The 27,481-nt window shown below is 42.6% G+C and overlaps 1 protein-coding gene across 3 annotated transcripts in view; it reads right to left on the bottom strand.

Moving 5' to 3' along the window:
• The window catches only part of LOC147023391 (adhesion G protein-coupled receptor L3-like), an 80,783-nt gene that overhangs the window by 19,484 nt on the left and 33,818 nt on the right, over positions 1-27,481 (bottom strand). For all 3 annotated transcript variants that reach the window (XM_085888770.1, XM_085888768.1, XM_085888769.1), the window contains 7 exons: positions 25,895-26,083; positions 21,749-21,955; positions 21,351-21,571; positions 21,157-21,223; positions 3,285-3,376; positions 2,985-3,153; positions 2,723-2,836 (listed from right to left, as the gene is read on the bottom strand). In XM_085888770.1, the coding sequence (XP_085744896.1) occupies positions 2,723-2,836; positions 2,985-3,153; positions 3,285-3,376; positions 21,157-21,223; positions 21,351-21,571; positions 21,749-21,955; positions 25,895-26,083 (1,059 nt within the window). The remainder of the gene's footprint in view (positions 1-2,722; positions 2,837-2,984; positions 3,154-3,284; positions 3,377-21,156; positions 21,224-21,350; positions 21,572-21,748; positions 21,956-25,894; positions 26,084-27,481) is intronic.

The following is a 27,481-nucleotide window of genomic DNA, read 5'->3' as shown; positions in this document are numbered from 1 at the left end:
GCTATCAAGCCTTTCGATCAATCAGGCTCATTGAAGGATTATGTACTAGATTTTAATTTGGAAACCCAAAGAATACAGGATGGCTGCCAAACTGTTCAAGCAAAACAAATTTTTATGTATTCGTATGCAACATGTGGCTGCTTGGCGGCATCATTTTCTGGGAGCACAGCTGTGCCGCTGATGCCCCTTATTACCAGCACTCATTTTGCCGATCTCAGAATGATGACAGACTGAGTCAACCTGCCTGGTGTTAATGACAGCAGCTTCAACTCAAGACCCTAAGATCTTAAGTCAGTCACCTTAACCGTGAAACCAACACCAGGCTGAACACAAAAATAGGACCGCACGTCCTGAAGCTCACCTGTATCAGGAGCAACAGTCACTCAAGCCTCCCGCAGACCCCCTTCGACGCTCATTTATTTAATTCCGTGAAGAAACTTTGGTACATCACGCGTGATGAAGGTTGTGGTCAAGTTTCATCAAAATTGTGTGTGTAGTTTCAGAGAAGAGAGTAAATACCTATTTTAAGCGTTCACCCATCAATGCATAGATATCCTTAAGGGTGCAAATTTTGATGTGGTGAATCCACCGTCGTTAGGTATCAGATATGAAGCTTGTGGCCAGGTTTCATCAAAATAGTGTGTTTCTTTCAAGCGATAATGACTGAAGTGTTTACGGACTGACTGACTGACTGACTCACCTACAGACACTGCTCAATTTCATAAGCTCACCAAACTGAAGTCCAGGTGAGCTAAAAATGACGGTACAGCATATATGCAGCTTTGTACATATTGGGTTGATTCAGTTAGCCTTTATTTTGTGCCGCGTACTGGCCATTTCCTGCCAATGGAGATTTTTTTATTATTTGAGGAATTGGGGTGGAGGAGACATTTTTCATCATGATGTATGATGAAACACACACACACACACACACACACACACACACACACACACACACACACACACACACACACACACACACACACACACACACACACACACACACACACACACAGACACCTCTGCGCAGATTGCATGCCACACCAAAACGTGGTCAGGCTGAGATGTTGGCAGTCAAGTTGGTTGGCATTGAGACCTGGTTGAGTTGTCTCCTGGCATAAGTTTCCAAAATGTCTCATGAAGTGGCATACTAAAGAGCTTGATAATGTAACAAAATGGGTGGAAGCACAGGTTCAAGAAAGACTGCTTGTTCTATTTGACCATCACTACACCTTTTTGTTATCCTTATCCATGAGCACAAAATATTTTTTTAACTTCCTTGATCCCAACAAATTAATAACACCCATTTTTTGTATTTCAACAGTTGGTAACGTATTCCATGTACACACACACACACACACACACACACACACACACACACACACACACACACACACACACACACACACACACACACACACACACACACACACACACACCTTTTTTCATTTAAATAATCATCAGTGAATCACACTCTTTGCAGTGTATTGGTGCTGCAGAAGCAGTCTATTGACAAGGGTTTATGCTGAGTTGTTCGCCATTGACTGCCCCAGTCATGAGGGCAGGAATTTGGAATTTGTTCAGGGTGCTCGTGATAACCCTCATACTATTTGCAAGACACTGTGGGATCTTAAACCTCCACTAACCACCAGTGCTGGAATATGGGTCCTCTGGTTTAACGTTCGTTTGAGGGATAGCACACACATTGATGCCTCACCCTGCCTGCAAACACTAGGATGACAGTTTATAGGTGGATCGAGATTTGAATACAGACAAGACAATGCAAAGGAGAGTGCTCATACCTCTACACTATCCTGTGAACCAACACTTTCAAAGGTGAGCATCTAAAAATTAAGCACTTTTAATTGTTTGATGGTGGCCATCTTAGTTTCATGGTAAAACTTAAACTGAAAGTGCCCTAATTCATCAATGATTGACGTCAACTTTCGGATATATTAGTTCAAAGCAGTCTAAACGATTTTGAAAAGGTGGATTGTTTTCAAAGCTTAACAAAGTACTAGTAAAATAAAGCAGGTTTAAGCTCGAGAGTTCATAGAACACACTACCCTGTGCTGTTTTGAGAAACAAGATCATGGGCAGTGTGTACAAGCGGCAAATTTGATTGGTCGTGATGACATAAAATACCATAATATTTTGTCTAAGTATTGCTAAACAGAAGGGTTTTGAAAGTTCTAAAAAGGCAATTTGTGTTCTAGTGTTCAAGTATTCACTTCAATTGATATAAAATTACGATTTTACAGGTCGTAGGAAAGAAAAAAAATCCAGAAGTTTAGCGCCATTGAGGCAGCGTCTTTTACGTCACCATATCGAGCATGTAACATCAGTTCTCCATGCCTGTTGTATGTGTCCTTTATGACGTCCTTAAAAATAGTATGTTTCCTGTTACAAATGATTTTCAATGTTGTTTGAGAGACAGGCAGAGTTTTAAAAAAAATAAAATAAAACCTATCGCACTCCCCTCTGTGCATGCGTGATCAGGACAAATCCAGAGCCAAAGTACAGCTAAACTACATATTTGTTTTCCGATTTGTGTTCAAAATGTAACATTCAATTGAAATGACGTTGGTCCTCAATCATAAACCGACGTTTGTAGACAGAAGGACAGACAGACAGAAGTGAACAAATTGCTTAACTCCACTTTTGGCTTCACGTATGCGAGGTAATAATCTCACCTTGGTCTCACTAGCTCTCTTATACACACCTGCTTGCTGGAAGGGCCGAGGCCTGTAGTTTCTGTACGACGAGACGTTGGATGGGCAAAAAATGTTTCTGAGGACACAAATCTCCTCACCTTCCTGAAAATTTCCTTCTTCACCTGGTGATGCACAAATTTTAGGTGAGTATGCAAGAACAAAGAGGAGGTGAAATTAATCAAGAGAATGTATAGAAAATGAACTCGAGCCTTGAAGTAGCAACTGCCGATTGCTGACCCGTCGAGAAATGTAGTTCGACAAAGAGATTACCTTTTTCTGCATGCAACAGTGGAAGATGAAGATGAAAAGGCCTTGAAGAGCATTAAATATAGTGAACACGTACGCAGCAACAACGCAACGGGCTGAGATGAAGAAGAGTCCAGAGATCCAGGTGAGACCGAGAAGGCAGAGGAGGGAGAAAGCACCTAGCGTCCAGGAGCTGGAGAGAGAGAAAAATGGACAACAGAACAAGCAGCACCAATCAGAAAGGAATATCTATGACATTGCATCATGCTGATAGGGATGTGCATAACTTAGAGACAGAAGGATGAGAAAAAGCAAAAGCAATACCGCAAACTGTGGAGGTGTGACCGCTGTTGTGGAAGTGCAGGGGAATGAACGCACATCTTGTAGAGAGTCACACTCAAGAATCCCATGTTCAACTGAAAATACACAAAGTCCCATCCATCCATACATTAGGACCATACACTATGCAGAGTGTTGGTGCTGCCTAAGCAGTCTCATGGGCTATTGGGCACAATCCTGGATGGGTCGCCATTCCAACGCAAGATACTCGAATGGCTCAATCATCCCACTCATTTTGCTGACCTCGGAAGGATGACAGGCTGAGTCAACCTCACCTGGTATTAATTCAACAGATAAGCAGGATTTTAACTCAGGACCTTAGGATCCAAAGCCCACCACCCAAATTCCCATGTTCAACAGAAAATATACTCCACACACCACCCCACCCCTCCTCCTCTTGTGGGGCCATGACTGAAGCCTCTCCCATTGGTGACAGTTTACTGAGAGCAATGATCTCCATGAAAGCATGCAGGGGTGGTCCGACATTCCATATCTATGGCCGAGGCCTATGAGGCCAAGAACATTTGAGATTAATATGGAAATAAATAGTACGAAGCCTTTTTTTCAGCAAGGCTGAAAAATACCTGATTGAAAAACGTATCAAAAGTCCCAAAGTTTCCCATGTGTGCTTTCTTCACAACGAGGCTTATTGTGTGTGCCCGTGCATGCATGCGCATGTCTGTGACCACGATATCTCAAAAAGTTGGACAACAGAGCATAGACAACAGAACACCAAGCAGCACAGATATTTGACGAAAATTGGTGCACTGATTCAGCAGTTTAGGAGAATCCAGTAGTTAATTAGAACGACACTCAGGAGAGCGCATACCTGCGCAAGGCTGAATAGTTTACGTTTTTTACCCCACTGATAGGCCGGAACTGCATCCGGATCCTCAACAAAATTGAATCAATTAATCCTCATCACACAACTAACTCATCCACCAAGTTTTGACATCCACAACTTTTTGAAATATGCTTTAAATTGTTTTTGACCCCATCTCTCAAAAGTGGAGAATCACTTTAAAAGTCCCATGACACTCAAAATTTTCTGGTTATTTATATATTAACTTGACCTTCCGAGTGAATAAATCACCCATGTTTCTTTTTTTAAATCAACAATGGGATAATTAGACCAATATTTCGAACATTTGGAGTGCTTTTCACAACTTGCTATGCCCTGCCCCTCAAAAACGTTGACTTCAGCAAACCGCAGGTCACGTGACCGTTGACGTCATCTCCAGAACGCGACTCGCTCAGAGAGGATTGATTAGACGTTGTGCGCAGTATAAAGTACGTACAAATGCATTGTGCAGATGTGTTTGCTATCTCACTGATCGTCTTAATTCATGTGATTGTTTCGTGGAAAAGAAATTCTGCTTCTGAGCCGTGTATGCACAACAATCACGAGGAAATTATTTATCCCTTTACTACCTTGTCGTAGTCGTGTACAAATCCAATACATGTATGCACAATAAAGGGCTATACCATGTCCACAAAATGTAAAATGTGACTGTTGAACCTTTCCATTAAAAAAGAAACTTACAGGGACGTACAAGTAAAATACTAAAGATTTATATTGCATCATTTCAAGGTGCAAGGAGATAATTTTAAAATCAAACAATGTGAAAAACCTGCATCTACATTTTGCACCCACATTTTGCAAATATGTGGGCTAACCAAATACCGAAACCCCAGCCAGATTCGACAAACCCCCAAGGAGAAGATGCAAATTGAAATCGGCTACCCCTTAAAAACACATGTTTTTGGGGCATGGCTCCGCCCATAATGGGCACACCACGCCCATTCTCAGGAAAACACAACTCGATCATGATATAAACCTCCCACCAAAATTTTGACAGGATAGGGTCAAACCCATGGAGCTATGCTCGGGACAGACAGACATAGACAGACAGACAGACAGACAGACACACAACAATAACGAATATAGTGGTCACTTATTTTTTTCGTGAAAATATTTTTTCGTGAACCAGTTATTTTTTCGTGAAAATATTTTTTGTGAACCAATACTTTCCTAAATTTGATCACCACCCCCTCTGCAATCCACCTTACCTCCAAGCTTTGTGTCATCCGCAAATTTTGAAAGCTTACTCTTCACCCCATTATCCAACTCATTGATGTAAATAATGGATAGTAATGGTCCAAGTACTGATCCCTGAGGTATCCCGCAACTTCCATCCTCCCAGCAAGACATCCTCCCACTCACAGCCACTCCACAAGCCCTCACTTCGGCGAAGAACCTCTGATGTGGCACCTTATCAAATGCCTTCTTAAGGTCTAGACATACTTTGTCCACTGCCTTTCCCTCATCCACCCAATCAGACACTGCTTCAGAGAACTGCTTTAAACAGGAACTACCTTTGGTAAACCCATGCTGACTACCTTTAATTAGTTTGTATTTATTTAAATGATTCCTCATCCGGTCCCTAATTAATGTCTCCAACACCTTCCCCACAACTGATGTCAAACTAACAGGTTGATAGTTTCCCAATTCTTCTCTGGATCCTTTCTTAAATAATGGTGTTACATTTGCTACTCTTCAATCCTCCGGTACCTGTCCTGACTCCAGGGAACCATTGAAAATATCTGTTAACATCTCGCTTACCTGCTCATCCCCCTCCATCAATACTTCCAGGTGCATATTATCTGGACCCAAAGCTTTATCTATTCTTAGATTTCTGAGCTGTTCCTTTACTTCCTCTTCAACCTGGAACTTCTGTAAAAGCCCTTCTTCTCCTCCTTGATAGATACTCTCAGCTATTGGCAATTCTCCTGACTGTTCTTTTGTAAAAGTTGAAGCAAAATACCAGTTTAATAAGCCTGCCATCTCACTTTCATCATTAACCATTCTCCCGGTGCTATTCCTCAATGGGCCCACACTGGTCCTGACCTGTTCTTTTCCCCTGATATACTTAAAGAAAGCCTCACTATTATGTTTAATATTCTTAGCCTGTCCTTCTCATACTCTCTTTTAGCTTGTCAAGTTATTTTCTTAACTTGCCTCTGTTTACTCCGATAGTGATATAAATCTCACTCCAGTCCTGTTATTTTAAACCCAATAAATGCCTTCTGCTTCTCCTTGATAGCGTTCCTTATCTCACTACTCAACCACACTGGTCTCTTTCTACTTCTAGTTTCACACCTCATTGGAATGTACTTACTCTGCACTCTACACATTTTCTCCTGAAAGGTTTCCCATTTATCTGATGCTGATTGTCCTATTGTTAGAGTCTCCCAATCTACATCACCCAATTCTCTCCTCATACCCTCAAGGTTTGCCTTCCTGAAATCTAATGAACTTACCCTACTATCCTGAACTCTAACCCTCAACAGAATATTTGCACACAAACTGTTATGGTCACTTGCTCCTAAATGCTGTCCGAACTCCACCTCCTCCTCCAAATTGGGATCGTTACTTAAAAGGAGGGATAACACTGCACTCCCCCTCATGGGATTATCTACAAACTGGGTTAAAAAGCAATCTTGGAATAAAACTCGGAAATCCTCATCTGCTCTGCCTTTTCCTATTCCTGGACCCAATCCATCCCTGGCAAGTTAAAATTCCCCATAATCAATACTCTTCTCTTACCACATGCCCTTTTGAATTCTTAATGCACTCCTCCTTCCTCCTCTTTCTTCACACCCATAGCCCGATAAAAGCATCCTACCAGTATCTTTCCGTTTTTACAATGTCTAATCTCTTCCCAGACAGAATCCTCAACATTAATTCCCTCCTTAATGTCACCCCTTTCTCTTGATGTAATATTGTCCTTTACCCAGATTGCAACTCCTCCTCCAATTCTCTCCTTCCAATCACACCGATACACCTTGCAGCCTTCTAATCCTGTCCTCCAGTTACTCTCCTCCTTAAACCATGTCTCACTCACTCCAAGTATATCATACTCCTCACTATCTCCTTTGGCTTCAAGCTCTTCCATCTTATTATATAAACTCCGAGCATTGATATCGAATAAGTTGTACTTTTCCCTTCCTGAAATTATATATTTCCTGCCTGGCCTTACTAATCACGATTACATCATCCGTTCCTTCATCAATACCTTCTCCACCCTCCACTGCCCGAAAAAAGCCTGAATTCCTTCCTCAATTCCCACTGCAAACCTTGCTGCCCCTTTCTATTTGACAGACAGCCATCATTCTGGAAACACTACTTTTGTCCCCTCAATGATTTACACTGCTTGGTAAATGTAAAACCCTCCTCCCTACACCACTCTTCCAGCCATTGGTTGACATCTCTTTGATCATAATTTCGATACCATTTCTTAATCTTGGGAGAATCCTGACAACCCTTTGCTTTCAGCCGCTTACCCAATACCCTGTATCTATTTTTCAATACCTCCAAGTAAACCTTCCCTAAATTATTTGCTTCCAGGTGTACTGCAACCAACTTCTTCCTGCCATGACCATAAACAATTTAGTTTATCCTTCCTTCAATGTCCCGAACTCCTGCTCCTTAAAGGTCCCATGACACTCAAAAGTTTCTGGTTATTTATATATTAACTTGACCTTCCTAGTGAAGAAATCACCCATGTTTCTTTTTGAAGATCAACAATGGGATAATTAGACCAATATTTCGAACATTTGTAGTGCTTTTCACAACTTGCTATGCCCCGCCCCTAAAAAAAGTGGAGTTCAGCGAACCACAGGTCACGTGACCATTGACGTCATCTCCAGAACGCGACTCGTTCAGGGTGGATTGATTTGACGTCGCGCACCGTATAAAGTACGTACAAATGCATTGTGCACATGTGTTTGCTATCTCACTGATCGTCTTAATTCCTGTGAATGTTTCGTGGAAAAGAAATTCTGCTTCTGAGCCGTGTGTGCACAACAATCACGAGGAAATTATTTATCCCTTCACTACCTTGTCGTAGTCGTGTACAAATCCAATACATGTATGCACAATAAAGGGCTATACCATGTCCACAAAATATAAAATGTGACTGTTGAACCTTTCCATTAAAAAAGAAACTTCCAGGGACGTACAAGTAAAATACTAAAGATTTATATTGCATCATTTCAAGGGCAAGGAGATAATTTTAAAATCAAACAATGTGAAAAACCTGCACCTACATTTTGCACCCACATTTTGCAAATATGTGGGCAAACCAAATACCGAAACCCCAGCCAGATTCGACAAACCCCCAAGGAGAAGATGCAAATTGAAATTGGCTACCCCTTAAAAACACATGTTTTTTGGGCATGGCTCCACCCATTCTCAGGAAAACACAACCAGATCATGATATAAACCTCCCACCAAAATTTTGTCAGGATAGGGTCAAAACTCATGGAGCTATACTCGGGACAGACAGACATAGAAAGACACACACAGACAGACAGACAGACAGACACACAACAATAACGAATATAGTGGTCACTTATTTTTTTCGTGAAAATATTTTTTTGTGAACCAATACTTTCCTAAATTTGATCACCACCCCCTCTGCAATCCACCTTACCTCCAAGCTTTGTGTCATCTGCAAATTTGGAAAGCTTACTCTTTACCCCATTATCCAACTCATTGATGGAAATAATAGATAGTAATGGTCCAAGTACTGATCCCTGAGGTATCCTGCAACTTCCATCCTCCCAGCAAGACATCCTCCCACTCACAGCCACTCCACAAGACCTCACTTCGGCGAAGAACCTCTGATGTGGCACCTTATCAAATGCCTTCTTAAGGTCTAGACATACTTTGTCCACTGCCTTTCCCTCATCCACCCAATCAGACACTGCTTCAGAGAACTCTAAAAGATTTGACAAACAGGAACTACCTTTGGTAAACCCATGCTGACTACCTTTAATTAGTTTGTATTTATTTAAATGGTTCCTCATCCGGTCCCGAATTAATGTCTCCAACACCTTCCCCACAACTGATGTCAAACTAACAGGTCGATAGTTTCCCAATTCTTCTCTGGATCCTTTCTTAAATAATGGTGTTACATTTGCTACTCTTCAATCCTCCGGTACCTGTCCTGACTCCAGGGAACCATTGAAAATAGCTGTTAACATCTCGCTTACCTGCTCATCCCCCTCCATCAATACTTCCAGGTGCATATTATCTGGACCCGAAGCTTTATCTATTCTTAGATTTCTGAGCTGTTCCTTTACTTCCTCCACTTCAACCTGGAACTTCTGTAAAAGCCCTTCTTCTCCTCCTTGATAGATACTCTCAGCTATTGGCAATTCTCCTGACTGTTCTTTTGTAAAAGTTGAAGCAAAATACCTGTTTAATAAGCCTGCCATCTCACTTTCATCACTAACCACTCTCCCGGTGCTATTCCTCAATGGGCCCACACTGGTCCTGACCTGTTCTTTTCCCCTGATATACTTAAAGAAAGCCTCACTATTATGTTTAATATTCTTAGCCTGTCCTTCTCATACCCTATTTTGGCTTGTCGAGTTATTTTCTTAACTTGCCTCTGTTTACTCCGATAGTGATATAAATCTCACTCCAGTCCTGTTATTTTAAACCCAATAAATGCCTTCTGCTTCTCCTTGATAGCGTTCCTTATCTCACTACTCAACCACACTGGTCTCTTTCTACTTCTAGTTTCACACCTCATAGGAATGTACTTACTCTGCATTCTACACATTTGCTCCTGAAAGGTTTCCCATTTATCTGATGCTGATTGTCCTGTTGTTAGAGTCTCCCAATCTGCATCACCCAATTCTCTCCTCATACCCTCAAGGTTTGCCTTCCTGAAATCTAATGAACTTACCCTACTATCCTGAACTCTAACCCTCAACAGAATATTTGCACACACACTGTTATGGTCACTTCCCAGGTCGAAAAACCAGTTAAAACCAGTACACATTTTCAACTGGTCTCTATTGGTTCTAATTGGTCTTTAACTGGTCTCTATTGGTTTCAACTGGTACAAGTTAAATTCAGTCAGAATTCCAATTTCCCAGTTGAAAAAACCAGTAGCTCATATTTGTACCAGTTAAAGTCTTACTGGTTCCAGTTGATACCAGTTGCAATGTACTGGTCCCAGTTGATACCAGTTGCAATGTACTGGTCTCCCAGTTGATACCAGTTACAATGTACTGGTCCCAGTTGATACCAGTTAGTTAAATACAATTGTATTTCAACTGGTAATATATCACTCTATTCCAATTTCCATATTAAAACCAGTAAGAAACCAACTGGCTTTACTGGTACCAGTTGGCGACTGGTTTTCAACTGGTACCAGTTGACCAGTAAGCTACTGGTCTTTACTGGTTTTTTGACTTGGGTTGCTCCTAAATGCTCTCCGAACTCCACCTCCTCCTCCAAATTGGGATCGTCACTTAAAAGGAGGGATAACACTGCACTCCCCCTCATGGGATTATCTACAAACTGGGTGAAAAAGCAATCTTGGAATAAAACTCGGAAATCCTCATCTGCTCTGCCCCAATCCATCCCTGGCAAGTTAAAATTCCCCATAATCAATACTCTTCCCTTACCACATGCCCTTTTGAATTCTTAATGTACTCCTCCTTCCTCCTCTTTCTTCACACCCATAGCCCAATAAAAGCATCCTACCAGTATCTTTCCGTTTTTACAATGTCTAATCTCTACCCAGACAGAATCCTCAACATTAATTCCCTCCTTAATGTCACCCCTTTCTCTTGATGTAATATTGTCCTTTACCCAGATTGCTACTCCTCCTCCTATTCTCTCCTTCCTATCACACCGATACACCTTGTAGCCTTCTAATCCTGTCCTCCAGTTACTCTCCTCCTTAAACCATGTCTCACTCACTCCAAGTATATCATACTCCTCACTATCTCCTTTGGCTTCAAGCTCTTCCATCTTATTATATAAACTCCGAGCATTGATATCGAATAAGTTGTACTTTTCCCTTCCTGAAATTATATATTTCCTGCCTGGCCTTGCTAATCACAATTACATCATCCGTTCCTTCATCAATACCTTCTCCACCCTCCACTGCCCGAAAAAAGCCTGAATTCCTTCCTCAATTCCCACTGCAAACCTTGCTGCCCCTTTTCTATTTGACATACAGCCATCATTCTGGAAACACTACTTTTGTCCCCTCAATGATTTCCACTGCTTGGTAAATGTAAAACCCTCCTCCCTACACCACTCTTCCAGCCATTGGTTGACATCTCTTTGATCATAATTTCGATACCATTTCTTAATCTTGGGAGAATCCTGACAACCCTTTGCTTTCAGCCGCTTACCCAATACCCTGTATCTATTTTTCAATACCTCCAAGTAAACCTTCCCTAAATTATTTGCTTCCAGGTGTACTGCAACCAACTTCTTCCTGCCATGACCAGAAACAATTTAGTTTATCCTTCCTTCAATGTCCCGAACTCCTGCTCCTTAAAGGTCCCATGACACTCAAAAGTTTCTGGTTATTTATATATTAACTTGACCTTCCTAGTGAAGAAATCATCCATGTTTCTTTTTGAAGATCAACAATGGGATAATTAGACCAATATTTCGAACATTTGTAGTGCTTTTCACAACTTGCTATGCCCCGCCCCTAAAAAAAGTGGAGTTCAGTGAACCACAGGTCACGTGACCGTTGACGACATCTCCAGAACGCGACTTGTTCAGAGTGGATTGATTAGACGTCGCGCACCGTATAAAGTACGTACAAATGCATTGTGCACATGTGTTTGCTATCTCACTGATCGTCTTAATTCCTGTGATTGTTTCGTGGAAAATAAATTCTGCTTCTGAGCCGTGTGTGCACAACAATCACTCGGAAATTATTTATCCCTTTACTACCTTGTGGTAGTCGTGTACAAATCCAATACGTGTATGCACAATAAAGGGGGCTATACCATGTCCACAAAATATAAAATGTGACTGTTGAACCTTTCCATTAAAAAAGAAACTTACAGGGACGTACAAGTAAAATACTAACCATTAATATTGCATCATTTCAAGGGCAAGGAGATAATTTTAAAATCAAACAATGTGAAAAACCTGCACCCACATTTTGCAGCTTATTGAATTGTTCGTTGAAACCAGCCTGCTGGGATAGGTACGATTCCACATACATGCAAGCCAGGTATGGCTGCACTCGACATACATGGGTTTATTCTAAAGTGAAGGTCCTGCTTCCATTGGCATGCTATTCATTAACATTTAGCCAAAATGCTGTAATAAATGAATAGGGAAAAATATGTTGGCACGACTCTGAAAGACAAATTGATCTGTCCTATTACACGGCCTCATAGCCTCGGGACTCTTACGCATTGACTTATACATTGTGTGCATGCTAATACAAGGTACTTGTCAACTCTAGAGTAAAGACAAGTCCGATAAATCCGTCGTCCGTCTGACTAGTCCGATAAATCTGACGTGCTGTGGCTTTCTTTTATAATTCTCTTTTCTTCATTGTTTTCTACTGACGCTACATGACGACAGTAGGAATAAAATAAATAAAAATGCAACAGAACCTCAGATTTATCAGACTACTCTAGACAATTGTGTTGCAAGGTGTGTTCTGCACACAAGTTTTCATCGTATCGGACAGCGAGATTGCTTCGTTTCATGCGCGGAGAGATACGGCCGATGACATGGGCTGGCCTTGCTTGTCATTCATTCGCTGCAGAGCAACATGTCCGCTGCGCTGTGCTGGTCACGTCACCTCACTAAAATATTTCTGATATCGAGCAGTATGCAAGTCGAATTTACATTATTGAATTACGAATAGGATTTAGTCTAACCAGTTGTTATTGCCAAGTCTTCCTTCGATGTCCTCCCGATCATCATGAACGCCGGGAATTTCATCGCCATTTTCCTCTGCTTGTTCTGCTTCGGGCTCGAACTGGTAAGGCCGTATTCCATTTCCAGCTGCCTGAACTTCACCTCCAGCGACTACATTATCTGACAATTCTCCATCTGATTCAGACCAAAATCCTTCATTTCTCTCACACTCACTGTCGCTACCAGACAAATCAAAGTCCATGTCATCCATTATTCAAAACCAAGTGTTTGATTTTTTTAAAGCAGAAATGAATGAAGCATTTGAGTCGACCAATCGAATGTGAAAACACACAGTAAGCCAATACAATCACGTAGACCACCAACCCGAGTAATTTGCGTGCAGCCTTTGTTGTTCTGGAGATGACGTCATGTGGGTTACGCCTCTTTCAGTGGATTTCGACAGAATTTTTAGGGGCATTCCCGAATAGTTTTGTTTTTTTAATTTTACATTTTACAGAAGGAGTATTGTGAAAAAACATTGTCAGATCAGAAATCACGATGAAAAACTCTGATAGGACATATATATATATATATATATATATATATATATATATATATATATATATATATATATATATATATATATATATATATATACATATATATATATATATATATATATATATATATATATATATATATATATATATATATATATACATATATATATATATATATATATATATATATATATATATATATATATATATATATATATATATATATATATACATATATATATATATATATATATATATATATATATATATATATATATATATATACTGTATATATGCAATTTCAGAACTTTTGAGTGTAATGGGACCTTTAAAAAAACAAATTAAAAATTCTCGAATCCGGATCTTCACTAAAATCTAATCATTTTGTCCTTGGACCCAAACTGTCCACAACTTTTCTGATACCCTGCTCACAGAAAGACAAACAGACAGATGTGAAAACATAACCTCTGTCCACCTTTGATGACGGAGGTAAAAAGTTAGACAAATCGGACCATATTTAGATATCTGTTTGTCCGAAAATGTTTTTGAAAAACAAGTTATGGATGCATTTTCAATGAAACTTGCTATATATGCACTCAACCTATCGAGTGGACCATCTGATTAAATGTTTGACCAATCGGACAATATTTGGATGTCCGTCGGTCCATCAACAGCTGTTTTCAAATTAATTGATTTTGATGAAATTTGGTATTACATACTCAACATGTTATTTTTATTTAATCAATGCAGTTTGGACAGTTTGCAATAAATTGGAATACAAATAAAAGACATATCATTTCTCAAAAAACGATTGTGCACAATTGACGAAATATGGATTTGCTCACCACAAAGTGTCTTGCGTTAGTTATGAATTTCTGTTACTCCCACACTCGTGACATTCAGTGCATTAGAACGTGACATGCCCATGCAATTGATGAACATTTGTGAACACACCAATCCTGATTTCCTGCATCCACATGCTCTCCCACACCATGTTTTACATGCACGGGTGACAAAGTTGATAAGGTTCTAGGGAGCAGCAGGCTGGTCTGCTGCGATCGGAATTAGTGGTCGATTATGAGCTTGCCATCCTCACTCTAAGACAATTTGTGTCCAATCCATTCCTGGATCTGTAAATACACTTTGTGTGGATGATGATGGGCTACAGATACTGGCTAGTTGAAAGGTTCCACTCAGTTACTTTCTTCTGACTCCACATTTATATACAACATGGCAGTATTTATTTAGTGTGGAAAACTTCTCTGCACCATTTAACGCAAGGAAAAAAAAAAAACTTTTCCCCTGCAAGGGTGACCTCATCATGACTGAAATCTCAGGTGAGCACATTCCATGAGAGGATACAGATCACCATTGGAACGAGCCAACTTCAAGGCGCATTTACCCTGATTGTGGAGTGCTCATGTTGCTTCACATCCTTTCAATGCATGAATAAACAATATGTGCCATCTCGTATTACCCAAAAGCATCTTGGAGTTCCTCTACATTGAACAGCGTCATTGGCTTACTGTGTCAGAGTATATACAAATTCATGGAAGGAGTTGCTCGGGTTACCAGCATGACTAATACATCTATATCGGTTCCAACCACCGCCACTGGGGAAATCACTTGCTGTGGCCATTTGAAGTGCTGTAAATACAAGTTTGTCAGCATCTGACTCTGCATGTTTTATGAAGATTCCATCATTCTCAAGAATCGGTGTTCATGCTGGGAGAAGAGGAATCTTATTGCTTCCATTTCCAAGGAAATCATTCTGCGATGTTGTAGTTTGCAAATTTAGTGAAACCAAGATACGTATCTGCAAAAGTGCAGTACTTCGTTCATTGATTCTGCACTGCTGACTAAGTTTACACAAGTCTATCACAGCCATAAAAACAACAGTTACACCTCCTTTGTAACAATTGAGTATGTAGGACTTGTAGGATGGAAAAAACTTCCTGGTAGGTTGCAGATTGTGGCCAAACCTCTCTTTCCTGCAATGGCACTTCAACAAAAGACTTCTGCGACTCATTGGGACTGACTCAATCAGTCAACTTCCCAACCCAGATCTCAACCAACGGTACTCCATCTTTTCTGGATTTGATTTTGACAAATTTCCCTGAAAACATCTGCTGTTCTTCCTCCACTGCAATCAGTTCTTCTGACCACATGCTTGTCAAAGTGGACATCTCTCTGGCTGTTATTAGAGAACCACATCAGCGCCGTCGAGTCTGGCATTTCACTCAAGCCGACTGGCAGGGTCGTCAAGCAGTCATCAAACTTCGAGACTGCTCTCCCATCGCTACTTTCTCCAACATCAACTCGTCCTGGGAATTCTTTCAAAGAAACTTGCTCTCCCTCATGCACAGATTTATCCCCTATCGTCTTCAGTTGTCCTACCCTTCCTCCTGCCCATAGTTCAATGAAGCTTGTGGTGAGGCAGTTGTCCTGAAACAACTTGCTTTTGCCTCATGGAAAGCAAATCCAACTGAGGGCAATCTCAGTTCCTTCCAGAAAGCTCAGAACAAGTGTGTGTCTACCCTTAGGAGAGGCAGAAAACAACATCTTTCTAATCTCACGTCTGAACTTTCAAAACTCTCTCCCTCCTCCAAATCCTGGTGGCATCGAATCAAATCTGTTTCTGGTGTATGTTCCATCTCCATTCCCTCCCTTACCTCAAATAGCCACACTGCTGACACCGCACGTGAAAAGGCTGAATGCCCAAACTCGGTGTTTGCATCGAAATTTTGTGTCCGAAACCCATCGCTTTCTGTACCCACCTTACCCAGTTGCACCCACCTTACCCAGTTGCACCCACCTTACCCAGTTGCACCCACCTTACCCAGTTGCACCCAACTGTCCCTGGACTCTGTGTACTTTTCTTCTGACAAAGATGAGAGCTTGCTGTCAAACCTCGACTCAGATTCTGCAACCAGTCCAGATGGCACCAGCCCACGTGTCCTAAAAACCTGCTCTTGCTCATCCTCTCGCTGTTCTATTCACCCTCTCATTTGCTCAAGGTCATCTGCCATCTGCTTGGAAATCAGCAAACATTACCGCTCCGCATAAAAAAGAATCAAAAACAGATCCCTGCAACTACAGAACAATCAGCCTTCTCCCAATCATCAGCAGAGTTGTGGAATCCATCATCGCTTCAGACATTAAATCCTTCCTCTTCTCAAATGGCTTGATTTCCAATTATCAATTTCGTGTCAGACCAGGTCACTCTACCCTGGTTATGCTGTTTCTGTTCTCCCAACAATGGATGGAGGTCCTCAATACCAGACATTAAATCAGACATATCACGTGCTTTTGACACGGTCTAGTACCCTGCCCTGCTCACCAAACTCTCTTCCTATGGTATCCAAGGGATCTCCACTCATGGCTCGCAGACTTCCTCTCATGTCGCAGCCAACGTGTGGCCCTAAATTGAGTTCTTTCATCCTCTCTTCCTGTCCAGGCTGGAGTTCCTCAAGGCAGCGTTCTAGGCCCTGTTCTTTTTCGGGTTTTCATTCATGATCTCTCCGACTCTCTGGAAAGTCCTCTTTATCTCTTTGCTGATGACTCCATTCTCTACCGTACCATCTATCATCCCTCAGACCAGCAAGCAGCAGCTTCTTCGCTCTCTACAGATCTGGATAAAATCCCTAACTGGTCTAACACGTGGAACATGTCTTTCAATAATGACAAATCTCACACTCTCACTATGTCTCTCTGAAAGGACCGTTTAGAACCCTCCCCCCCCCACCCTCCATCTACTTTCTCAACAATCCTCTTTAAGAAGTCCTTTCATTCAAATTTCCGGGTCTCACTATCTGCCCCATGATCTTTCCTGGGAAAGCCACATTTCCAACCTGGCCTCCAAAGCTAGTCACCGACTGGGCATCCTCCATTGTGCAAAGTCCTTCCTCAGCCGACCTGAGCTCCTGACTACATATAAAGCTTTCGTCCGCAGCCTGATGGAGTACTGCTCTCCCCTATGGGCTGGTGCTCCTGCCTATCACCATTCTTGGCTTCATGCTGTGTTAACCGAGGCATTTAGGATCATTGGTATCTCCCACGGTGAGGTTGAGTCTTTGGGCCTCGGAGGTAGGTCAGTGGTCTTTGTCTTCCACTGTCTCCTCTCTGGTCTCACCCCCTCCCCTGATAATCTGTGCAATATTACCCCCCCCCCCATATTTCCATATTTCCACAGGTCTCTCAAGGTCCACCAGCAACCCCCTTCTGGTGAAACTGCCAAAATCACGAATCACTGCTCACCTTCACTCTTTCATTCCTCTTTTTTTCCCCACCTTTGGAATAAACTCCCACACTCTCTTCAATCCCATTCTTCCCTCCAGGTTTTCAAAACAGCTGTTCACCACCACCTCTTATCTTCCCCCATCCAAAACCACAATCTCTTCTACCCCCGTTAATCCACCTCAAACCCACCTCCTTCAAATTCCCTGCCTTCCTTCCCGAAAGTTCTCTGTCATGTAAGGTCCTGAAAGTCCCTGTGGTGTTCATCTTGTATATCCCGTGTTCCCCGCACCATCCCTCTCCCTTCCTCAGATCTCCTAATGTCCCTGTTCCTCACCGTTTTGTGCTTCCCTCTCCTCATTGTTATTTCCTGCCCCCCTTGTTGTGCGTTGTGTGTTCGCTCTCTTACGAGCCTCAACAATGTATACAATTTTTTTTTTCAAAAACTACAGCATGGAGCAGATGACCCCTATCCAACACAAAAATGTAATAATCAGGAATTGTTTTCTGACTGCTGAGCAGGGACTTCATCATTGTTCCCAGAGCACTTTTAGTTGTTTTCCACAGCTGGCCATCTAAAAAGAGTGAGGGGGTTGTGGAGCCAAGTCATACTGTGGAAAAGTTTCCAACTCAGAACCTGTGTTCAGAATACAGATTATGCTATTGAAGAGCAAGGAAGAATTGACACCAACTTCTTCCCCTCATACTTTGTGTATTTCATGGCACCAAGTGGTTTCACTTTATCATAAAGGAATAGAGTGATCTTGGCATAGGTCTTGCCCATCATTTTGATCATTGCAGACTGACCGATCTGGACAGAACGATCTGCTTCAATCCCAGTGGAGATGTTCACCAATAGCCCTGATTTATGGAAAACAAATGGTGGATGAGTCTCTAGCCACTGAATGAAGCAACTTAGATCAGTGTCATTTTTGACCTCACTGGCTGGGCGCAGGTCTTTATGCTGTTCCGGCATTCCTGAGTGCACTACTGTAAACTTCTCCAATGCGTTAGAGATGGGGACACATCGTGGCAATGCATGCACCCATTTCCTAAGTGTGCTGTCAGTCATTCCATTACCATGTGTCATACCACCGGATGATTTCAATGGCCGCATGAGGAACTGCTCGATGATTTGGTTCGAGAATACTTCATCCCAGAACTTAACTGATCAGCATGATCACCAAATTGTAAAGTAGCCCATCTTAGTGAACTGGTTATACTCCTCTGCAGGCATCTTGTGTGGAAGTTCCATAATTTGTTGGATTTACTAATGGGCTGACTTGGCATAAGCAAGATGCCAAGCCTTATGGAAATGGGGCAGCATCTGACCAATACAGTAAATATGGAGTTGCCAGTCATCTGTTCTCTCAGCCCATACAAACATGAGCATGAGAGATACTAATTTACGGAAATTAATTTAGTTTGGCGGTCCTGCTCATGCCGGCAGCACATTCATGTAATTAAGATATAATACTGCAGACGTGTTTGAGTACCGGGCGTAGTGGCGTGCGCCTGTAATCTGGCTACTCGGAGGCTTGGGTTGGAGGATCGCTTGAGGATGGGAGCTCTGCGCTGGGCCACGCTATGAGAGGGTGTAGGGCAGCCCGGAATCATGGCGAAACCCAATCCTTATCCCTGTGTCGTAAGAGGCGACCAGGGTTGCGTCAGGAAGGGCATCCAGCGTAAAACCTATGCCAAATCAGTATGCGGATCATAACGGATGAGCCGCTGTGGTGACCCCTAACGGGAGCAGCCGAAAGACGAACAACAACAACAACAACAACAACTGCAGACTTGTTTGACACACTCTGTGAGTGGTGATGAGCACATTGCAAAGGGAATGCTCCATCTCAAGGAAAGAAAGCACTGTTAGGTGATGAATCAATTAAAAACATGTTTTTTTCCTGATGTTTAACTAGACAGGATTACAACAAAATGAGGGTGAGGTTAGTAGAGAAAGCAGGTAAAGTGGAATAACAACTACATTTAATGGATGCAAATGCAACAAGAAACACAATAAAATATGTACAATTCCTAACGACGTTGAAGCTGCAATATATACACACCTTTCGGAAAAAGGCAATAAAACATGGGAATTCCTCCGGAGCTTTTGCTGTCCGTTGAGTCTAAAGCAACATAAGCTAAGCGAGTGTGAAAATAACATGGGGTCCTCTTTCTAGTGATACGATTGAGGGTTCTGAAGCATCACTCGTAATACCCTCTCTCCCACCACCACCAGGAGCGGAGCGACACGGTACACATTTACGAAGAGAATTTGCGTCGCCTCACATTTGGAACGCCTGGGGTGTGTTCCATTGCCAATTCAGGTTGTAGGGCATCGCCAAGTGGATTAAGCACTCAAGCAAGCAATCAAACAAAATGGTTTATAAAGAACGGCTGGCTTGGCGAGCGATAGCAAGCTGATTGGTAATGGAACCCACCCCTGGTGAGGGGAGCAAGTGAAGTCACTACAACCTTTTTCTTAAGACCCGTCGTCCCCTTTGTGAGTTTAGTTGGTTGAGATTGCACAATTAACGACCAAATACATCGACGTCAGACAGATGACATCAAAATGTGTATTTTAGTGTGATGACAGATTGACAGGGGCCCCACTGGGCCATTACTGAGTTTTGCACGGGGCCCCCAAATGACTAACGCTGCCTCTGGTGGTATGAGTCAATACATGGCAAATAGCTATGTTGTATGGTACAAACTGACGGTGTCTACTCACCTCTGAAATATCATGTCTTTGCGTCAAATATTTTTTGCTATTTGGGGAAAATGCGATTCAAATTTGTACATTTTCATGTGAAAGCACAAAATAGTTGTTACACATTGTTACCTGCTGTGACAAAAGCACATAAAGGAAACTTGGGGACTCTGGGTGTGTTGTTTCTCATGATAATATGGAAAGTTCCTGAAAATTTCAGCTTAGTACTATTTATTTCTGGATTGAGTCAATTTATGACCTGATGCTCTTGAACTATATTGGAGATGCAATGAAAAGTTGGGCAAAAAACATTTCACAATGGATCAGGCTTGGCTATGGACATGGAATTGTCTGAGCAGACCACCCACTTTCATAGAAAGCTTTGCTTTCCCATCAGTCTGCAGTGGAAGTGGTGTTGGCTACAGCCTTCGATGAAAAAAGAAAAACAGCCCCATGCAGAAAAAAGAAAGAAAACCTGTGTTTGTATATTGACCAAATTGCTCATCCTTGGTTACATGCTTGGTAACTCAGGCCATGACCTATTATCACTTTGAACATTTGCCTTTTTTAATTGCTGCAAATCACATCAGAGGATTGAGATGGATAAAGTCAGTATGGTCAATGTGGAGGTGAAATACTTACCACGAGAATCACACAAACTGGGCCAAGGAAGCTCCAAATAAATTTTCGTTCTGTCGTTAACCAGCAGCTGCAATAGATAGACCCGGGTGTACAAGGAGGCGTGCGTGAAAGAAAGGACAAGCAAGTCAAACAGAGTGGTATGAATTTATCGCTGAGGTGTCTGTTAAAATTTGATTGTCCATTACTTTACGAACCCATAGTCAGTGCCATATCCTTGGTGATACACAGCAGCAGAGATTGTAACCACGACAGCTGGAAGGCCGTAGCTGGCTAAATACATGGGAATACGGCGGGATTTCCCCGATTCAAACACGATGACCAACATGGCATACAGCTGCATCCCCTCAGCCAGCATCCAGCAGAAAGCTGCCAGCAGCAGAAAGTGGAGCAGGCCCGCAGTGAGGCCGCAAAGTACCTGTCAAGACACGAGGGATGAGGAAAAGTTCAACTGGTAAAGTTAGAGTGAAGGAGAACCAAACTGAAAACATCAAAATGTGGATGCTTGATGTCGAGCAAGTGAACAGCAAAACAAAGAACAGAAAGGCATGAGAGGGGGTGTGAGAGTGTGTGCACCAAGAGCAACTACACTCACGTCGTTTCCGGTTTGATTCCCAGCGATAAGGAACAGTAAGTCAGCAACTAAAAGGCAAGCACAGAGGTTCTTGTGGATCGTTGTACGATCGGATTGAATTGACCGCAAACAGCAGAAGATAATGAAGGAAATGAGAAGGCATGGTATGGAAATGATGAGGCACACCCATGTAAGAACATTGAGTGTCAAGGTGTGATTAGCATCCAACTAGAGCACAGGAGAAGGGAGGATAGGAGAGAGAGTTAGGGTTCCCAGCTGTTATGAGATGTTCAGGGATGTAACTTAATCACATGTATGATGATAACATTATATAGGGCCAGATAGATCAAGAACCCCCTTTAGGCCTACAAATCGTAATTTCTAACCTACTAAAGTACAGTGTCCTGTAAAAGTGTTGACCTCTGACCAATAATATCACATTTAGATGAATTACGAATTATGTCGATTTTTTTTTTTTGAAATGAAGTTTTTTTATTCATAACTGAAGAGATCAAACTAAACACTGTTATAGTTGAAGAAGTTTAGATGTCAGAAATACCTGCAAAAAAACATGTACAAATCAAACATCACTGGTTGTAAAAGTATTCAGTCCCTTAGGTCAGTACTTGGTGGAAGCACCTTTCACAGCAATTACTGCTATGAGTCTATTTGGGTAGATCTCTACCAGCTTTGCACAGTGAGATGGTGAAATCTTTACCCATTCTTCACGTGAAAATTGCTCTAGTTCTGCCAAGTTTGATGGGGATCGTCGATGGACTGCAATCTTCAAGTCTCGCCATAAATGTTTAACTGGGTTCAAGTCAGGACTTTGGGCCACTCAAGAACATTTATGTTCTTCTTATTCAGTCACTCCAGTGTGGCTTTAGCTTTGGGCTTCAAAATCATTGTCCTGCTGAAATGTGAATATCCTACCCAGTTTCAGATTCATGGCTGACTGAAGCAGTTTTTCATCAATGATTCTCCTGTACTTTGCACCGTCCATTGTCCCTTCTATCCTGACAAGCTTGCCAGTACCTGCTGATGAAAAACATCCCCATAACATGACAATACCACCACCATGATTGGGTGATGTTCAGTGTTAGGCTTGCCCCAGACGTAACGCTTTGCATTTCGACCAAAAAGTTCAATACGAGCTTTTAGATTCGTCTTTTTCAATAATGGCTTTGTTCTTGCCACCTGTCCAGATCGACGCATGTGGTCGGCCCATTGGCCTCCTCCACTCATGAGACTGAGAGAATCTGGTGAGCAGGATCAGCGTCAGGAAAATGAGCCACATGTCCATACAGCCGCAGCTGACGCTTACAGAAGATGCAGATAACAAATCTCATTTGAGTCTCTCTCAGCAATCGCTCGTTGGACACAAAGTCCGACCAGCGATAGCCAAGGATTCTCCGAAGAGACCTGGTACCAATGGAATTAAGTCTCCATCTCAGATCCCTGGTCAGAGTCCAAGTCTTACATCCATAGAGCAAGACTGGAAGCACCAAGGACCTGAAGACTCAGACTTTAGTCCTCCCGCACAGGTACCGGCAGTGCCACACCCATGATCCAGTGAATCCATGACTCCCCAGGCCCGACCCAGATGTCTGTTGACCTCTGACTCACAGCCAGCAGAGACCCTGAAGAGGAACTGCCACCATCGCTCAAGAACCGAAACCGGAAGTGAAACAAACCAGCTTTGACATTGTGGCAATGTCAATGCTGGTTTATTTTCTCGATAATTTAGTGGATACCAGCCTGTATGCTTTTATTTTCACTTCCACATCACAACATAGGGTGCAGGCAGGAATTTTATACTTGCGACATGAGTGGTTTTTATTGCCTTGTCGATAAAAACAAAGGCAAGGGGATCACGTTGCAACAGGTCCAGTAAGGTCTGCACCATTTCATCATTTATCCCCCAAAGAATAGGGTGAAGTATTTTGTGAAAGACATCACAGAAAACTCTGCTGCTGCTCTGGCCAAAGTTGTTTCACCATCAGGCTTTGTTAAAAGAAATGGCAAGGTTGTTTTCCTGTTGCATGCTGAAGCTGATGCAGATATAGATAGTCTCATAAGTGTTTGGAAACCTCTGTATTGGAGATACATCCCATTTTGGCATTGGCTGACCGAGAACTTCATGTTTCACCATCAAATATTTGCCTTTCAGCTTGATGACAATCTTCATTCTGACCTTTGGGAGATTCGTGGCCTATTCATGACGACACAGCTCTTTTCTATTTGCTATTAAAGCGAGTCTTCTGTCCTAAAAAAATAGACAGAATCATCTGGTTATTTTTAAAGTTTCCTTTAATGGCAGGAATTACAAGATCCCCGATTCTTCTGATGAAGTTTGTTGCTTTTCTTGCCATGAGCCCAGTCGTATTAAACAGTTTTGTTGCAATCTCGGTCAAGTGAGGTGTTTCCCCTTCATGTGCAGCATGCTTTTCTTTTAATGTATACCTCCTCTGAAGAGAGGAGGCAACATCAGATAGCTTATTCCCATGCAAATAGTGAGCAGCAGAAGATGAAAGTTCCAACATAGGCCAGGAATCAGAATCATACGGAAAAGGCTAATGAAGCAGTCGTAGATAATTCCATGATGCAGAAAGTATTTTCGGAGAGATTTCTCATGATGAAGCTGTCCAATCAAAACATACTGTGTTCATTAAGCGGTAGGGAATACCAACGTCCAGAAGGAATGTAAACTGTAGTCACAGACTCTCTTGAGAATATGATGTTCAGACCACAAATGGAACATCTGAGGGCCATGAGGCTGCCAAATAAAGGTCAGTGGAAAATGAAGCAGATGCCCATTTTTATACCTACAAAGAAGTCCCCTTTTGATAGAAATGCAGTCAGAAGCCACCCACCTCCCCCCCCCCCCAAATTCTCTATGAAAGCAGCAAAAGATGAGCCATCAGCAACTGTCATTGGTGCAGCTTCATACGATTATGATGGCACAATTTGCTCAAAAGTGGGAGTGGTATAAGATGGTTCATTGCTGGAATGGATCAAGTAGGGAATATTGATACTTCTTAACTATAGGGGTGCTGATGGTGGTAATTATTTCCGGTATCAGAGAGGTGGAAATGATGGTTCAATTAACCCACTCTCTGCCTCTTGTTGTTTGCTTACAGTGGCAGGGAATACCCTGACCCTATACAAGCAAACCATTATCTAAGGTTGTAATTCCAGAATGCAACAAGAGCGCATTGTCTCGCGCCTTTATTCTGAATAAAAATAACATCGTCAACTGAACATGCGACCATATCATGTCACAGTTTCTTGGCATAGGTTATAAAGGTCATAAATTTAATTCTTCACTCACATCGGGTCATAGATCAGATACGTGACGTTTGAGATTTTTTTGGATAGGAATTTAAATTCAACCAATCATGGATAGAATACCATTTCTCCGATGATATCATCGTTATTCGTTTTGAAGTTTTGAAGAAAATGATGTCCAAATTATTGCCTTTAATCGAATATGGTTTGCATATAATGTGCCCTATGTCAGTATTAGCAATAAAATGTTCTCCATGCGGAGTCCCTCCTATGTTTAAAGTTTCACATCGATCAGACAACTGGTGGGAAGTAGTACCAAGTGATAATATGGAAGCTGAATGAGTGTTAACATAAGCTTAGGTTGGTTAGCAGTACAATATCCTAGTACCTCCTGTACTACAGAAAGTTGAATTCATGAGGAGGATTAGTACGTTTAATGGATGGTACATAGCCAGAGACGGATATTGGCTGCCCTTGAATGCTGGAAAGCACATTCACAATAATCCGTGAGGCAAGTACAGTGCATCAGCCTTATTTTGAATATTCAATATCACAGCTATAAACACTTCTCAGATGAGATGAATGTCACAGGTCTACAACTATGCTGCTGGAACAACAATGACAACAACAAAACTATAGCTTTGGAATAGTAGTATGGTGGTGTTAGGCAGGTGAAACACACATTTTGCCTTGAAAACGAACCAAATTCAAGTCAGGGAAAGTTCAAAACTATCGATGGCAAAAAGAGACCATCACCATGAAACCAATGAAATCACAGAAGGGAGTATAAACAGCAACAAGCCAAAGGGGACAAATGCAGAATAATCGACTCAGCGTATTACAATATAGATTAGTGGAAAACACGAGAACCGTTCTTACCTCGACTTTGACAGGGGCCATGAGGATGGCAAAATGGGTGAGATGATTGCAGCGACAAGAAGTATGGCTGGAATTGGTACTTTGAATCCAACAACCATCCATGGCCCAATGACCTATCCTATTCTGGCCTCCTTCCCCCGATTCAAGTGCCCAGTAAACACAAATGGGCTTCTCACCATCCTTGCGTTGCTGTAAAAGGCAAGCAGTTAGAACGCTGCAGCCAACAATCTTGTTTTCACAGTATTATTGTAACATAAGCCGGTCTTATTCACCACATGCTCCTTTCAAAGCTGTTTTAAAAAGTGATAATAAACCAATGGTAAGCAGAAATTAATTTCCTCTACATAAATATATATAGTGTTGTGGTTGAGGAAATTCGCAAACCACCATTCAGGTCCCGTAGGTGAGATATCTCTGTAAGTACATGTGTAGTTAGCCCCAAACCCGTTGTTTAGAGGGAATAAATGTCATTCATTCGGGCTGCGACCCTTTAAGATAGCCGTTTTTCTGTTCTATCTTTATTTTGAGCCAACCATGTCTCATCCGCCATCACACAACAACCACCAACCGCAACGCCGCTTCACAACAACAACAACAACGCCAACAGCCACGACCTTTACCGTCACTGCTCGTTCCCGTAAACATCGCATCACCGCCATTCCAAGCGTCGCCATGGCCATCACCGCCACAATAAACCCTCCACCACCTTCACCTCTCCTTCTTCTGCCGCCATTCCCGAACCGCTTGTGGGCACCGATCCTGGACTCGTACAGGGCTCGCGCCGAGCAGTGGGTGCAAAAAGCGGCCTTTCCGGGGAAGTCGGATCAGGAATGATTCACGCCCACTTCCGATCCGTCCAATCACTAAGCGCGGGGCGATTTGGCCCCGCCTCCAGGCGCGTCGGAGTAGAATCGATATGTGCAGATTCGCAGATCAGGAATGATTCACGCCCACTTTTCCTCCGTCCGATGGGTGGGCGTGGCTCCGCCCCCGAGCCCATCCTGATCCGGGAATCTGCATGTGGGTTCTCCTGTCGCACTATAAATCGCCGAGCGCGGGGCGAATTGAGTTGAGTTTCTGTTTCGGGCTCGAGTTGGAGAGGTGTGGCGGCGGCGAAGTGTGGCAGCAGCAGTCAAGACGGGTCTGGAGGAGAGTCGGTCTGTCGGGGTTCGGAGTCTGTCGGGGAGCTGCAGAGAGGAGAAGCCGGGAACGCGGTCGAGGGCGCAGTGGAGTCGCTCGTCGCGGGACCCAAGCAAGCCAGCTATCCTCTTTCCCCAGAGCATCAACAACCCCCCCCTGTTTCCCCCCCCCCCCGCGCTGAGATAGTGCGAAAAGGGGGCCCCGTTCCCACCCCATTCCAGGCAGTGCCAGCGAGGCCCGCGGAGGAGCGCGGAGTCGGGGCACCGCCGCCATTTTGCGGCTCATCACAAGACGGGTAGGCTCCACGCGGTTTCGGCCCCAGGCTCGTCTGCCCCCTCGTCGTTGAGGGTGGCCCTTTTCTTTTGATTTTGAGTATATATGTTGTCGGCGCCATCTGTAAAGTAAAACTGTGTAAGTGTTGCCGTGTGCTCGCGTAGTCGGTAGTAG

The sequence above is a fragment of the Eptatretus burgeri genome, chromosome 7 (assembly GCF_056783735.1).
Source record: "Eptatretus burgeri isolate ZD-2024b chromosome 7, Ebu_testis_v1, whole genome shotgun sequence".
NCBI classification, from domain to species: Eukaryota; Metazoa; Chordata; class Myxini; order Myxiniformes; family Myxinidae; genus Eptatretus; species Eptatretus burgeri.
Note: the sequence above shows the minus strand (reverse complement) of the source record. Positions and strands in the feature narration are given on the sequence as shown.